This window comes from Anomaloglossus baeobatrachus, chromosome 11, assembly GCF_048569485.1.
Source record: "Anomaloglossus baeobatrachus isolate aAnoBae1 chromosome 11, aAnoBae1.hap1, whole genome shotgun sequence".
Lineage (NCBI taxonomy): Eukaryota > Metazoa > Chordata > Amphibia > Anura > Aromobatidae > Anomaloglossus > Anomaloglossus baeobatrachus.
In genome coordinates, this window is record NC_134363.1 from 147,442,631 (window position 1) to 147,459,736 (window position 17,106).

The 17,106-nt window shown below is 46.3% G+C and overlaps 1 protein-coding gene across 2 annotated transcripts in view; it reads right to left on the reverse strand.

Annotated features, from left to right (window-relative positions):
• Positions 1-4,167: 4,167 nt before the first annotated feature.
• HACL2 (2-hydroxyacyl-CoA lyase 2) overlaps positions 4,168-17,106 on the reverse strand; it is a 46,706-nt gene continuing 33,767 nt past the window's right edge. For both annotated transcript variants that reach the window (XM_075327427.1, XM_075327428.1), the window contains exons 14-16: positions 14,275-14,346; positions 7,766-7,871; positions 4,168-7,500 (exon numbers count right to left, since the gene is read on the reverse strand). In XM_075327427.1, coding sequence (XP_075183542.1) covers positions 7,322-7,500; positions 7,766-7,871; positions 14,275-14,346 — 357 coding nt within the window. In that variant the 3' untranslated portion in view covers positions 4,168-7,321. The remainder of the gene's footprint in view (positions 7,501-7,765; positions 7,872-14,274; positions 14,347-17,106) is intronic.

Consider the following 17,106-nt stretch of genomic DNA (forward strand, 5'->3'; position numbering starts at 1 on the left):
CATTGGAGTAAGCGGAGAAATGTCATCCGGTTGGCGTATCGTGCGCTGTATTGACTTTTCTTCTGTCGAGCTCCAAATCTGTGGTTCAGATCAGAGGTAAAGCACTTGGCGGCTTATTCTTCATTATAACAAATGCGTTGGGGACTTGATTTTGTACGCCGGATTCCTAGTTTAGCAGAGGTCTAATCCTTTGTGAAGAACCACCCGCTCGTTAGTACAGCCATCTCCACGGACCGCGCGGAGCTATCATTCCTAAGCGGGGCGTCAATGAAGGGGAACATGGAGCAGACGTCATTTAGTGGGCTCCACTAGAATCGCGGCAGATCTATTCTCTGGACCCGGTAGGTCATCCATGGCCACCGGACAGGAACTCTGAGAACTGCCTCTTACCGGGAGCCTCTTGATTAGCCAACCCAGTGCAACTTCTCATGTTCGTCATGCTGGATGTTGCGCCAGGCCGGCTAATCAAAAGAAGAGCCAGGGACGCCATCAGGGAAGAGCTAGTTCTTAGGGCTCCCGTCTGGGTCCAGACTGTGCATAAGTCATAAAAATGCACCCCGTCCTTCTAGAAGCTGTGACTTTTGCACTGGAAGCCATTTATCTATTACACGGTCAGAGATGTCAATCTAGGGGAGACCTTCACCGGAAGATGCTTGTACAGCAGGTCGTGAGATAGAAGTGAGCTTTCCCCTTGTGTGGCTTATACGAACAGGAGTGGCTAAATCTATACAGGTCCCCTGTAATATTATACCCGATACAACCTAAATATATTCTGCCCCCACCTATATTAAAGGGAATCGGTCACCGGCTTTTGCTATGTTATTTGAGAGCAGCATGGTGTAGGGGCTGAGACCCTGATCCGGTGATGTGCCAATTACTGGGTTGGGTGTTGCTGTTTCAATAAAATCAGTGTTTTATGAGCTGGAGAGGATCACTACAGAACAAGGTGTTTCATGCCTTCTTGTCCTGCTGTTCTATGTAACCTCACCCCCGCCACTGATTGGCAGCTTTCTGTCAATATACAGTGTGCACAGAAAGCTGCCAATCAGTAATGTGGGCGCGGTGATACATGGCTCTGTATTCTGAGTACTGCTAGGTCTGTCTGCAGCAGAAAAACCAGTGATTGTATCAGAATGACAGCAAACAGCCCAGTAAGTGACTCATCGCCAGAATTGGGGTCTCAGCCCCTACATCTCAGATTACATAGCACAAACCTGATGACAGATTCATTTTTTTAATCTCACCAATAAAATGCGACGTTTCATCTCTCATCTCATCCGGTTCTTTTTCTTGATTGTCTTCCAGGGCGGCTCCGTGCGAGGATTGTGATCCCATTAAGGTGCTATTTGGATGGCGAGTCAACCCAGTAGGATTAGGGTGCACCTCTACAGTTGTAGGTACAAGTTACCCAAATTGGGGATCACTTCTATATTTTGATCAAAACACAGCCAGGAGTTCATAAGGGGGACGGTGCAGTGTTACACAACTGCAATATAAAGTGACAAAGCAAAAAATAAATAAATACAAATATATAATAATAATATTGTATATTTTTTTATAATATATATAAAAAAAAATTGATATTATATATATATATATATATATATATATATATATATATACATATACATATATATATATATATATATATATATATATATATATATATATATATATATATATATATATATATATATATATATATATATATATATATATATATATATATATATATATATATATATATATATATATATATATATATATATATATATATATATATATATATATAGTGTGTGTGTGTATGTATGTATGTATGTGTCGCGGGAGGCGGGGCGCTGCGCTCACTAATGCTCGGGGTCCGGCGCTGCTGCTGCTCGGTGGCTCGAGCGGTGGGCCGGATCCGGGGACTCGAGCGGCGCTCCTCGCCCCTGAGTGAAAAGGGGATGGTTTGGTTTGGGGATTTTGTCCGTGACGCCACCCACGGTTGTGGTGAGGTTGGGACACCACCGCTGCGCTGGACGGGGATCCCGGGAGCGATGACAGGGAGCAGCCGAGATGTTTCTCTCCCCTCCGTGGGTAGGGGGGTTTTGGTGGTCCCGGGGCCCGGTGATGGTGACTGTAAGATGGATGGCGGGGCTTGGTGAGGTGCAGGGTCGCGGGAGAGCAGCGCAGTGCCCGGCGGCACAGTAGTACTCACTCAGCAAATGACGCAGACGGAGTCTCTGATAAAACAAATGGCTGGATGGACGGGTCCCGCAGCCGGCTGCAATGGTCACTCCCGGTAGGTTGGCGGTGACTGTCTCTCCCTGCACCGGTAATGTGTCTTCGCCTCCGATGGCTTCCCACCGGTAACCCGCTCCCCAGCGGTGTATTTGCCAGAGGAGCCCCTTTTTGCCCGCAGGCTCTGGCCCTGGGAACTCTAGCTGTGGCGGTAGCTGTATTTCCCTTCACGGTTGAGCGGTTGCCTTCAGTCGGGTCTTTGCTGCTGGGAAACCCCGGAGGTTCCTGTCGCTGACGGATTTGACCGGTTTAACGGCGACTCCTAGCCTGGTCGGGGTCCGTAGGCCCTGCCGAATGGTGCTGGCTTCTCTTCACTCCCCAGTCCGGTACCGGCGGGCCACCGCCCGTTTCCGGTCCTTACGGTTGTGCGTCAATCGGCCTCGCCTGCAGACGGTCACCACCGTCTGCCAACCTTGCTCTCGGGTGCCCGGGCCACGTACCCGGACACGGTCAGTCTGCTCCACTACCGCTTCACTCCTCTCCTTTCACTTTCCCTCACTGTTCTCAACTGCCGTCTTTTCCCGCTCCAGGACTGTGAACTCCTCAGTGGGTGGGGCCAACCGCCTGGCTCCACCCCACCTGGTGTGGACATCAGTCCCTGGAGGGAGGCAACAAGGATTTGTGTATGTGGCTGATATGCCTAACCGGGGTGTGTTGTTGTAGTACCTGTGACGTCCTGGCTTGTCCAGGGCGCTGGCTGTATGTATGTGATTATATATATATATATATATATTATTATTATATAATATATATTTTTTTTTATTAATACAAATACACAGAGCTCGGGAAGCTTTGAGAAATTTTTAATTACAAACGTTCTCAATAATTTACAAATATTACAGTATATTTGTAGAAGTAAGAAAATGTAAAATCATTTAGTTCTAAAAATATTAAAATAGATTTAAATAGCATTATGTCGGTCACACCAGAGCACCGCAAAATGAAGGCAGATATAGAAGAAAAAAAACAAGTAGCATCGAAACGTATGGTGCAACCCATGTAGATTGTGACCGATGGCCAGTGATCTAAGCAAGAAACATTTCTTAATTTTTAAGGGTTTATCCGAAAACTTGAAGGGCACCTCCAATACTTAATGTCAGATTGCTATAGGTTCCACAGTTGTAACCCCACCAAAAACTAGTATGGAGATCTCAAGCCCACCCAAGTGCCTTCTCACTGCCTGAAGACTCACTGGATACTTATTAGCAGGGGCAGAAACCAACAGAAAAGGGCCCTGTGCAAGCACAATAAATGAGTGAGTTAACTGGGAATCTATCAGTGAGCTCATCATGGCGGGTTTGAACCACTTCTCTGTTTTTTTAGTTTTAGCTCCTCTCAGTTGGTGCATGACCTCATCAAAAGTTGAATGTGCCGGGAAACAAACCACCTGCAAAATTCTTAATAGAACCAAGTTGCAAAAATGATTTTAGCCCCAAGTACATGTATTTAAGATCAAATAACTAAAAAAATTGTCTCCAGAAGTTGACATCCCATAATTGCCTCTTCCTCTTGTTTCAGTGAAGTCCAAACACCATTATAAACCATAATATTTGAACCCATGAAGAAGAATGTTGCTGTTCACCCAACTTCTTAAAGGGAATCTGTCACCAGGTTTTTGCTACCTAATCTGAGAGCAGCATAATGTAGGGGCAGAGATCCTGATTCCAGTGATGTGTCACTTACTGAGCTGTTTGCTGTCATTTTGATAAAATTAATGTTTTCTCTGCTGAAGATCCATGAATATGCTGGACTACCTGCAGCCACCAAGTAGTCCAGTAACGATAATCTACTGCTGATTAAACAGTGATATCAAAGTGACAGCAAATAGCTCAGTAAGTGACACATCACTGGAATCAGGATCTCTGCCCCTACATTATGCTGCTCTCAGATTAGGTAGCAAAAACCTGGTGACAGATTCCCTATAATTGTAGATGCCAGATTTAACAATTATTCGCTATATTCCAAAATAGAGTGAAGTTTAACTCTAGAAATAATAGTAATTTAAAAAAAAAACCGCCGGCACTTTAAAAAGCTAGAGATGTTTTGGGTGCCCTTAATTCCAGCACATTATTCGCCTGAACAGGAGTCCGGTTTTCAACTCCTGGCCATAAGCAAGTATGGATTTATTCACTGACAGCAAGCGGAGACTTTACATTTTGAAATTGTATGGAAAACGAAGTTCAGACTTTTTTTTAAAGAAATTCTTGTAATACAGCTTTCTTGGTAAACACAAGTTTTTGTGGCTCAAATTCGATAAAAGAGAAGTAAAACTTTCCATTAATGAATCATTTACTGCCAGTTAGTTGCTCGTGGCTGTAACCATGGATACCTGAGCTGCAATGCCCTGCACATGAGGTGAGAGACATGGCTAATCAGTAGAACTATACTACGTCTCTTACCTCATGTGCAGGGCATTGCAGCTTAGGTATCTATGATAACCATGAGCAACTAACTGACTGTATGCATCATCTTAACCATGGATACCTAAGGTCCTACAATGCCCTGCACATAAGGCAAGAGACAGGACTATATCAGGAAAACTATATTACGTCTCTTACCTCATGTGCGGGGCATTGCAGAACCTTCGATATCCATGGTTAAGGCTATGAATATAGTCACAGTTAGTTGCTTGTTGCTACAACCATATATACCTAAGCTGCAATGCCCTGCACATGAGGTAAGAGACATGGCTAATCAGGAGACCTATACTATGTCTCTTACCTCATGTGCAGGGTATTGCAGCTTAGGTATATATGGTTATAACCACAAGCAACTCACTGTGACTATATGCATGGTCTTAACCATGGATACTGAAGGTGCTGCAATGCCCTGCACATGAGGTAAGAGACATGGCAATATCAGGAGAACTATACTACTTTTCTAATTGGATGTATTTGTAAATAATATTATTATTACACCTACTACATATTGGGATAGCCTCCTGGAGATGGGAATACCCCTTTCAATCCATTAATTTAAATTTTGCAGCAGGAGCATAACCGATGAGGATTCCCCTATCACGTCTATATATTCCATATACATAAACGTATAAAAGAAATGTTAGTTTCAATTAATAATCTGGAATTAATATTTCGTTAATTGAACAATATTGGTAAAATTAAAGGATTAGGAAAAAAAATAAATTTAAAAGAACGGTAATAACAATAAACACAGAGTCAGATGACGTCTCGGTTTACACAGTTTTTACCTGAGAAAATATTGTACCACATTCTATATTGTTTAGATATTATTACAAAAAACAAAAAAAAACTTTATTATGTCGCCTATAACTGTAGACATGAGGCTATAGGGTTACATAAAAATATGCACTGTATTGGTTTATTAGCAGGGCAGGATAGAGAGCGGAGGAGTGGGCATATCTGTGGATTTCATGGGTAGCAATAGGAATCATATGGCAGCTTCTCTTTATGCCAGGCTTTATTAAAAAATAAAATCTTTAAAGGGAATCTGTCACCAGGTTTTTGCCACCTAATCTGAGAGCAGCATAAAATAGGGGCAGAGATCCTGATTCCAGCAATGTGTCACTTACTGAGCTGCTTAGTGTAGATACAAATCACAGTTTAAATCAGCAGTAGATTATCATTACAGGACTACTTGGCTGCTGCCAGGTAGTCCAGCATATTCATAAGCTCTGTAAAACCCCGCCTACACCACTGATTGGCAGCCCATATACAGTGTACACAAAAAGCTGCCAATCAGTGGTGTGGGCGGGGTTATAGAGCTCCACATTCAAATAACTGCAGAGAAAACATTTATTTTATCAAAATGACAGCAGACAGCTCAGTAAGTGACACATCGCTGGAATCAGGGTCTCTGTCACTACATTATGCTGCTATCAGATGGGGGAGTAAAAACCTGGTGACCGATTCCCTTTGACAATCTGTCAGATAAGGATAATTTCATAAATTTATATTTACTTTCCAATTTCCGTTTTGTTGACCGAGAGTGGAATCCTCCGCACGGATTCATTTCTTATTGGATACATTAGTCCAAATTCCATGCTTGTGAAAACATATAAAAGGGAAACAGTCATCGCATACTAAGCCCTTAAATTGGGGGGGAAAGGGGAGAAAATAAAAACTTAATATGGAAAAAGAGCAGAGCTCAGACAACAAATGGTGCAAGGAGAGATGCATAGGACTGTCTCCTGGGATTACTGTAACTTTTTTTTTTACCTTCTTCCATTTTTTTTGCCCCTAAACTCCGAGCCAGGAGGCCGATAGGTTTCCATTTATGTCACTTTCTAAAATGTCATTTCAATCATTAAAAAAAAAAAAAGTTAGAAATTTCTTTGTGAAGAGTCCAGTGGGCGTTTCCCTTTTTTAAGAGTCATGTAGGAGTGGTTTGATTTACGCTCCAATGATTAGGATCAGCCGCACCGGCACATGCCCACATGAAGCCAATGCTCGTACATCTCAACTCACCAGGCGCTGCTGGAGCAAAGTTGTGATTCTGTATCTCACAGGAGCCTACTGTAGCTGCTGAGAAAAATGTGAACGCCCATGAGGAGCATTAATCAAGTCAGGTGGGAAGGGAGGAACCAGAAACGACCACGTGACATTTCACAGGTAGTGCGAGAGATATTTCAGCAAGTAAGATGTTTTTGCTACTACCAGCCTGTATAGCACAAGTTCCCTTTAAAATGTAATATTCAGGCAGCCTGCAGCCACCACTAGGGGGAGCTCACTACATACACAGAATGAACACACCCCTGAGCTCCCCCTAGTGGTGACTGCAGGCAGCCAGAATGTTACTTGTGAAATTATGAATACAGTATGTAGAGAATTTGACAGCTATAAAGATATATTAGGAACTTTATCAACACTAAATTTTGGACCCCTAAAACAATATAATGATAAAAACAAAATTACTTTAAGCCTCTATGAAGCAATTTATAGCTCTTCACAATTGCTAGAAGCTCATAAAAGTAAGGTAGAGAGTCTAAGAATAGGTTCAGAGAGCTCGACCAGTTGTGTAGGTTTGGTTCCTGGATACTGCTCGTTCTCCATTATTGGGTTTATACAGAGATAGAGCCGTCTCGGAAATTGGTTCTTCCAATGAGCACATTGATCAGTGCCGCTTTCCCCTTCCGGGCTGCGTCTTGTGCATCCTTGATGATGTCGGCTATTCTGTCTTCATCTTGTCGAGTGACCAGGAAACCTTTACCTCCGAAGCCGTCGGCCACAACATGGTAATCTGCACAGAGATAAGGTATGGTGGGAAACATCTCCTGAACTCATGGATAAGGGAATGAAGACCACCCGAAATTCACCAATCAGCCATAACTGTTGGGGGGACATGGGCAACGTTCGAAATTCCCAGGGTATCTGTATGGCTGATAGGTTTTAATCTATTTACACCATACGGTCATAGTTGTTAGGATTGAAAAAGAAGCAAGTCTATGGAGGTCACCTAAGTCAACACAACGTACAGAAAAAGACAAGACTCCGGCACAACTTACCATTATAAGCCAGACCACATGCAACATTGCTCCCCAGCATAGGAACTTGCTCCCGAGAGATCTGGCTCCAGCAGGCATCATTTCCAACAACCGAAATAATGGGAGTCTGGAAGGCAACAGGTCATCCATTACAATGGAGGTCCACCACACAGTAGTAGGTTAGTATTAGGCTAGGTCCACTTTTGCAACCATTTCTGTGTTGCAAATTATCTTCATTTATAGGGTTAGTAAATTATGTCCTATCCACAGCATAGGAAATTATTGGGTTCTGACTGATCCAGAGATCAAGGTTCTGGAACCCGGCTTTGCACGGACCCATCTTGAATGGATCAAAAGGTCCACATGCTCGACCTCCACTCCATTCATTTCATATGGAAAAGAAAGCAAAGTACAGAGCTCAAACATTCTGGCCATCCCATAGACAACGAATGGAGCAGGGGCCAAGCATGTATAGCTCTACACTATTGAAGACAAAAGTTCCAGCGCTCCATACTCCCTGATCATTGTGACTCCCAGTGTTCCTAAGTTTTGGAGCAGAAATCTCTAGACATATTCTGTACTTTCATATTTTAGAAAGAGGCACCTTTCTACCAGGAGATGTACAGTCATGTGTCTGGAAACTGACCGTCCCACCACATTACTTAGATTTACCCAAGTTTTGTCAGGGAATTAATCAACAATCTCACTGGCTATTTCCGATAAACGGCAGGACTTTGGTTATGGTTCTGGTCTATAACCCCCTTAAACCATGTGAAAAACGTTTCCATCTTTTAAAAAGATATTTAAAAAAAAAAAAACAAAAACACCACATTTTAATTTTTGTTTTTAGAAATCAATAGTACACATGAAAATAAGAAACTTTGCTATATATCCTAGAAGACAAATCTGCTTCTTTCTCCTCCTGGACTGATCATTTAGTCTCAAAATTCTCAATTCATTAGTAAAAAACAGATTTTTGTGTACTCACCGTAAAATCGTTTTCTCTTAGCCATCATTGGGGGACACCGGACCATGGGTGTTATGCTGCTTATCCATAGGAGGACACTAAGTAGATGCAAAAAGCATAGCTCCTCCTCTGCAGTATACACCCCCTGGACGGACTAGGAACCAGTCCCAGACAGCCTGGAGCGCCTACTGAGAGAGGTGCTCTACTGCAGTTTGCAGAATTTTCCTACCCAGATTTGCCTCAGTTGAAACCTGGGTATGGACTCTGTAATGCTTTGAAAACGTATGTAGGCTAGACCAGGTCACAGCCTTACACACCTGTTCCACTGAAGCCTGATGCCGAGTGGCCCACGAAGCGCCAACTGCTCGCGTGGAATGAGCCCGCAGCCCACTAGGAATGGGCTTGAGTTGCAGGCGGTAGACTTCCTGGATTGCAGAGCGAATCCAGCGAGCCAGAGTTTCCTTTGAAGCTGCCTGTCCCTTCTTAGGCCCCTCAGGAATGACGAACAAAGTCCGTTTTCCTAAAGGGGGCTGTCCTGGATATATAATATCTGAGAGCTCTGACGAGGTCTAACGAATGCAGAGACCTTTCCACCCTATGAACCAGGTGTGGACAAAAGGAAGGCAGAACAATGTCCTCGTTCAAAAGAAACTGGGTAGGAACCTTTGGAAGAAAATCCGGAAGGGGGCGCAGAACCACCTTGTCCTGGTGAAAGATCAGAAAAGGCTCGCGGCAAGAGAGTGCTGCCAGCTCCGAAACCCGTCTGATGGACGTAATTGCCACCAGGAATGTTACCTTCCAGGACAGAAGAGCAAGGGAGGATTCCTTGAGAGGTTCAAAAGGAGACTTCTGGAGACCGTCCAGAACTAGATTGAGATCCCATGGGTCCAGCGGCCATTTGTACGGTGGAACTAGATGGGAAACGCCCTGGAGGAAGGTATTGACTTGCGGTTTTTGAGCCAGGTGGCATTGGTAGAAGATTGAGAGCGCTGAGACCTGCCCTTTAAGGGAACTGAGAGCCAACCCCCGCTTGCAAGCCAGACTGCAGAAAGTCGAGAATTTTGGGGATGGCCAGAGGCATAGGCTGGACGTTAGTTTCCCTGCACCATGAAAAGAAGATTTTCCACATACGGTGGTAAATGCGGGATGAAGCAGGCTTTCGGGCGCTGATCATGGTGGAGATAACCGCGGGGGAGAATCCTGCTCTTGTTAATACCCAGGTCTCAATGGACATGCCGTCAGCTTCAGGGCTCTGGAGTTCTGATGGGAAATGGGCCCTTGGGTCAGCAAGTCTGGGATGTCTGGAAGGTGCCACGGTACGTCTGAGCATTTGTACTAATTCGGCGTACCAGGTGCGCCTGGGCCAATCCGGTGCTATCAGTATCACCGGGACTCTGTCTGCCTTGATCTTCCTGATTACCCGTGGCAGCAGGGGTAGAGGTGGAAATATGTAAGGCAGGCGGAAGTGGTGCCAGGAGCAGACTAGAGCATCCGCGCCGATGGACTGCGGGTCGCGTGACCTGGCTATGAACACGGGTACCTTTGCGTTCAACCTTGAGGCCATTAGATTCACGTCTGGTGTGCCCCAGCGAGTGCAGATGTGTAGAAACACTTCTGGGTGGAGAGACCATTCTCCGGCGGCCAGGCCTTGGTGACTTAGAAAGTCTGCTGCCCAGTTCTCTACCCCCGGTATGTGCACCGCTGATATCACTGACCCCGTCGATTCGGCCCAGCTGAGGATCTTGATGGCCTCGAGATAAGCCGCTTTGCTGCAGGTGCCCCCCTGCCGATTGATATAGGCTACAGCTGTCGCATTGTCCGATTGGACTCGAATCGGATGACCCGCTAGCAGAGGGCAGAACGCCCTGAGCGCGAGAAAGATCGCGCGGATTTCCAGGATGTTTATGGGTAGGGAAGACTCCTGGGGCGTCCAACGTCCTTGAGCAGTGTGGTGCCGGTACACTGCTCCCCAGCCTAGGAGGCTGGCGTCCGTGGTCAGGACCAGCCCGTTCACTGGGAGAAAAGATCTCCCCTTCGATAGGGATGAGGACCGAAGCCACCAGCAGCGTGGATACCAGACTGAAGGCGTCAGGTGAAGATGTTTGTCCAGGGAGAAGGGGATCTTGTCCCAGGCAGCTAGAAGGGCTAGCTGCAGTGGGCGGAGGTGCAGTTGAGCAAAAGGTACTGCCTCCATAGCCGCCACAATCCTGCCGAGCACCTTCATGCTGAATCGAATGGAGCGAGACGGAGGACGTAGAAGGCAGCGTACCACTTGTCGAAGAGCGATCGCCTTGTCCTGAGGGAGATAGATCAAGCCCCGACGGGTGTCCAGGGACATGCCCAGGAAGGTGATGGACCGGGGATGATTTGTCTAAATTCAGTAGCCACCCTAAGTGGTATAGGGTGTCCACGATGATCTGTACGCTGGTTGAGCAGTCGCGGAAGGAGGGGGCCTTGATGAGGAGGTCGTCCAAGTAAGGGAGAACGACTACTCCCCTGGCGTGAAGGACGCTCATGGCGGCCGCCATGACTTTGGTGAAGACCCTTGGTGCGGTGGCAAGTCTGAAGGGTAGGGCTACGATTTGAAAATGGGAATCCTGAACTGCGAAGCGGAGGAACTTTTGGTCATGGATGCAATAATGGACCTTAGTGACTCCATTCTGAATCTCCGTACGTGTACATGTTTGTTCAGGTGTTTGAGGTCCAGGATGGGTCGAACTGACCCATCCTTTTTGGGGACCACAAAGAGGTTAGAATAAAAACCCCTGAACTTCTCGTCGTCCGGGACGGGTATTATCACTCCTGCTGTTTGGAGCGAGTGGATTGCTGAGAAAAAGGCCTCGCGTTGTTTTTGAGTCTTTGGGGGGTTTGAGAGAAGGAACCGACTCGGGGGTCTGGTCCGAAATTCTATGCGGAAGACACAAGGTCTTGCACCCATTTGTTGTCTGAGGCGGCAGCCCAGATGTGTTCAAAGAGCCGCAGTCGACCTCCTACAATGAGTGTGTCTTCCGGGGCGCCAAAGGAGTCATGAGGGGGGAAAACGTCATGGACGAGTCTCCCTAGTCCTGCACTGTTTCGGTCTAGGCTGCCATGACGAAGTGGGTTTCGGGGAGAGCTGAGAAGGTCGGTCCCTGCGTAGTCCGCGGCTACTGGCGGGGGAAGAGCGGGATGTCGACCAACCAAATTAGTTTCGAAAGGAGCAAAACGAGGACTGTGGAAGTCTGGTTAAGGTCATCCTGGCCTTCAGCTGGGGAAGGGAGGTACTTTTTCCTCCCGTGGCGTCAGAAATGAGCTTGTCCAGACGTTCGCCAAATAATCGGTCTGGAAAAAAAGGGAAGGCCCGTGAGAGACTTCTTGGAGGCAGAGTCCGCTCGCCATTGTCAGAGCCAGAGAGCTCTACGGATGGCTATGGTATTTAAGCCGGCAAAAGCTGCGCAGGTAGCAGCATCAATGGAGGCCTGCATGAGGTACTCCGCCGCAACGGCAATTTGAGCGGTTACCTCTGTGAAGGTATGAGTGAACTGGGATTCCTCAATCGAAGTGTTAAGGGATTCTGCCCAGACCGAGATCGCCCACACAGAGGCAAAGGAGGGCGAGAGGGAGGAACCCGCAGCCTCAAGGGCAGAGCGGGCGAGGTGCTCCACCTGTCCGTCTGTCGGGTCCTTAATGGAGGAACCATCGGGTAAAGACAGGAGCGTTTTTGTGGCAAAAGGGTACCGGGACTCCATGAGTTTACGGTTACCGAAGCGCCTGTCAGGCTTCTCCCTTTGCTTTGTGAGGATATCCTGAAACTCTGGGTGATCAGCGAAATTGGGGTTTCCTTGCCCTCTTAAAGGAGACCACATGGTCAGTGGTAGTGGATGGGGGATCCTCCACATGCAGAGTTTGGTTGATTGCTGCTATAGGGGAGTCTATTGCAGTTTGATCATCTGGGGAGGGTGAAACCAAGGAATCCTCTTGGTGTAAACAGCATTCTCCCTCCTCCAGCTCTTCAGAAGCCGTGGAGCGTGTGGGAGAGTCTGCCCTGTGTGCTCCCGAGGGAGAGCCATGGGGGCCATGAGAGAGTGCTGGAGACACCCGGCCGTGTGCTCTTTTCCTGATCCCTGCAACCGGTGAAGCATGTGCCCGGATTACCTCAGAAGGCCCCTCCATAGGGGTATCCTCGGGCTGCGTTCCGTCCAGGGGCCCAGAAGGGTGTGGAGGACGACATTGCATAGCCAGCACCAGGTTCTGTGACAGTTTTTCCATGGATTGGGACAGAAACTGTGCCCATTCCGGTGGGCTGGGAGCCCTAGGCTCTGGGCTGACGGTTGTGGCGGTGGTGGTGGTGGGGGTCTTGGGGGGCTATAGGGGCACAGGCCTCACAGAGAGAAGACGTGTGTTTACGTGGTAGCACAATGTGGCAGGCAGTGCAGGCTGAATAATAGACTGTGTGAGCCTTAGCACTCTTAGTACCCTTAGAATTCTGCATGTTCCTAATAGGAGTATGCCAGGAGGGGGAGCAATGCTCAGCAGAGCTACAAGTGAAGCAGTGGGAAGCAAGGATTGTATTTGCTTCGGTGAACCTCACCAGAATCAGCCGATGGCCCTGCGTCCTCAGGAAGGAGTCTCTGTGGAGATCTTCGCACGTTTTCCTGGGGGAACGGGGCTTATCGCTAAAAGAGCGCCAAGAAGAAGTCAGTGTGCCCCCCTGCTGTCGGCCGTAAAAAACGGCGGGAAGGGAGCCTCTGTGACAGTTTTTCTCCCCCTCCCTCCAGTCAGCACACGGCTACCAATAGATTATCTCTGTAGGAGTCCATGAAATCAGTAAGGGCCTTTCCCCTCCTCCAGCCAGCACACAGCTATAGTGGGAATAAAGACTAAATTCAGAAGTCCTGGGAGCCTTCCCGGCACAGTCTTTCTCCCTTTGTCTGGGAAACCAGTCAGGGGGGTTCTGTGTCCCCCAATGAGGTGTCAGAGAAAAACGGATTTTTGTGTATTCACCGTAAAATCGTTTTCTCTTAGCCATCATTGGGGGACACAGCACCCACCCTGTTGCCCTGTTGGACCTTGGTTCTCTCAGTACCTTATTTGGTTATGACTCTTCTTTTCTCATGTTCCTCTGTTGAGAAGTTTTTACTGTTTTTTTTCTCCCTCTGCCTGGCCCGGCTAGGGGGTGTATACTGCAGAGGAGGAGCTATGCTTTTGCATCTACTTAGTGTCCTCCTATGAATAGGCAGCATAACACTCATGGTTCTGTGTCCCCCAATGAGGCGTCAGAGAAATGTGTTTTAAGTGAACAGATTTTCCCATTACGGAGATAGTAGAGGGCAGTTGGTGCTCAAAGTTCTATGGAGAATTTGCAGTAATATATATATGTGTCTCTAGAGCTTCCTCCTCGCTCTATAGAATTTCAAAGGCAGGAGGAGAAAGAAGATTTCTCTGACAACATATATTACACAGTTGCCTATTTTCATGAGTACTATAGATTCATTAAATAAATAATAAAACTATGATTACTTTCTAACTGTAACTTATGAAGATTAGATTATTTTCTAAAAGAATTAGAAAACCATATTCTCACCTTATGACGAGTGTATGTGTCATACTCTACAATGCTGTATCCCAATGAGCCGTCTCCAAATACAATCCAAACCTTACAATAAAAAATTAATTGTAAAAATAAAATCATAATAAAATTATTTAAGATCAAAACTAAGGCCTGAATTAATCATTTGTTTGTTTTACATCACCTTTTTTCTTTTACTTAAAAGTATTTTTTGTCATATTGTTGCACCAAATTCTTGAAAACATTGCACATAATTCATGAATTTTGTGCAAAGTCAAAAAAGCTCTTTATTTTAGTATTTAACTTTTTTTTTATTGCAACTTATTAAAAAAAACACAAAGTTCCATTTTGCAAAGTGTTGAAAATAACGTCACTCTAGTGGGTGACTGGAATACATTTGTAAGAAATTTCTCGATTTTTCAAAAGATTTATCAGGCGAGAGATATGCGAAAACCCTGAACACAGTGTTCGAAATTAAAAAAATGAAATGAGAAAAATATATATTATTTAGTTTATTTACTTATTAATAAATAACAATTAATTGGAAAAATTATATATATACACATATATATATATATATATATATACATATACATATACATATACATATACATATATATATATATATACATATATATATATATATATATACACACATATATATATACATATATATATACATATACATACATACATTCACATTCACACACACATATACTTTTTACATACATTTTTTATTTATTTCTTTAAATAATAAGGATAAAGAAAGAAAACAAAAACCGACACGGGAGGACACGCAAGATAAACTTTAAAAAAAGCCACGGGTGGAAAAATTGATATGGCGCAAGCAAAAAAAAAAAGAGAATTTTGTTTACTTACAGTAAATTCTTTTTCTTATAGTTCCGTATTGGGAGACCCAGACCATGGGTGTTTAGCTTCTGCCTCCAGAGGACACACAAAGTACTACACTTAAAAGTGTAGCTCCTCCCTCTGAGCTTATACACCCCCTGGTGAGCAGACTCAGCCAGTTTAGTGCAAAAGCTGAAGGAGAATAGCCACCCACAAGTAGAACAAGACAAGAGCCGGAACAACCATGACAACAGCCGGTGAAAACACGCGGAACAAGGAAATTGCCAACAGGCAACAGGGAGGGTGCTGGGTCTCCCAAGACGGAACTATAAGAAAAAGAATTTACGGTAAGTAAACAAAATTCTCTTTTTCTTTATCGTTCCTTTGGGAGACCCAGACCTTGGGACGTTCCAAAGCAGTCCCTGGGTGGGAAATAAACAGAAAAACTAAGAAGTAGGCAAAACCTAACTTCACAAATGGGCGACCGCCGCCTGAATTATGCGTCTGCCCAAGCTCGCATCTACCGAAGCAAGAGCATGCACTTGGTAGTGCTTCGAGAAGGTATGCAGGATAGCACAAGTGGCAGCCTGACAGACTTATTGAGCCGTAGCCTGGTGCCTAAAAGCCCAAGAGGCACAGACAGCTCTGGTCGAGTGTGCTTTGATCCCCGGCGGGGGAGGCGCCTGCGTACTCTGGTAGGCGTCCGAAATGGTCGACCTAATCCAACGGGCTAAGGTTGGCTTAGAAGCAGTGAGGCCCTTGCGCCGACCTGTGGTTAGCACAGAAAGAGAGGTGCACCGCCTAAGCGCAGCGGTGCGAGACACATAGATCCGGAGAGCACGCACCAGATCTAGAGTATGTAGAGGTTTTTCAAAGCGATGAACAGGGGCCGGACAGAAGGAAGGTAGGGTAATGTCCTGATTAAGGTGGAAGGGAGAGACCACCTTAGGAAGAAAGTCCGGAGTCGGACGGAGAACTACCTTGTCTTGATGAAAGACTAAAAAAGGTGACTCCGAGGAGAGCGCAGCCAAATCAGAGACTCTCCTGAGAGAAGTTATGGCAACCAGAAAGGCCACTTTCTGTGAAAGACGATACAAAGAAACCTCCCTAAGAGGCTCAAAGGGGGGTTTCTGCAAGACCGTGAGAACCAAGTTAAGGTCCCAGGGGTCCAAGGGCCGCCGGTAAGGCGGAATGATGTGAGACGCGCCCTGCATGAAGGTGTGGACCTAAGCCAGCCGAGCGAGACGCCGCTGGAACAGAACTGACAGAGCTGAGACTTGTCCCTTGAGAGAGTTGAGGGACAGTCCTAACTGCAGACCGGACTGTAGAAAAGACAGAAGGGTCGGCAAGGAGAATGGCCAAGGAGGATGGCCAGTAAAACGACACCAGGACAGAAAAATGTTCCAAGTCCTGTGATAGATCTTAGCGGAGGAAGACTTACGGGCCCGAGTCCTAGTGGAGATGACTTCAGGGGGAATACCAGAAGCCGTCAAAATCCAGGACTCAAGAGCCACGCTGTCAATTTGAGGGCCGCAGAAGTCGGGCGGAAAAACGGACCTTGCGAGAGTAGGTCTGGACGGTCCGGGAGATGCCACGGCATCTCTACGGACAGTTGGAGCAGGTCCGGATACCAAGCTCGCCTGGGCCAGTCCGGTTAATGAGGATGACTCGACTGCCCTCCATTCTGATCTTGCGCAGGACTCTGGGCAAGAGAGCTAGAGGGGGAAACACGTAGGACAGACGAAACTGGGACCAGTCCTGAACCAGAGTGTCCGCGGCGAAGGCCTGAGGATTGTGGGAGCGACCCACGTAAACAGGAACTTTGTTGTTGTGACGGGATGCCATTAGGTCCACGTCCGGAGTGTCCCATTTGCGGCAGATCGACTGAAATACTGCCGGGTGCAGGGACCACTCGCCACCGTCCACGCTTGATGGCTGAGGTAATCTGCCTCCCAGTTGTCCACGCCTGGGATGTGGACTGCGGATATGGTGGACCTG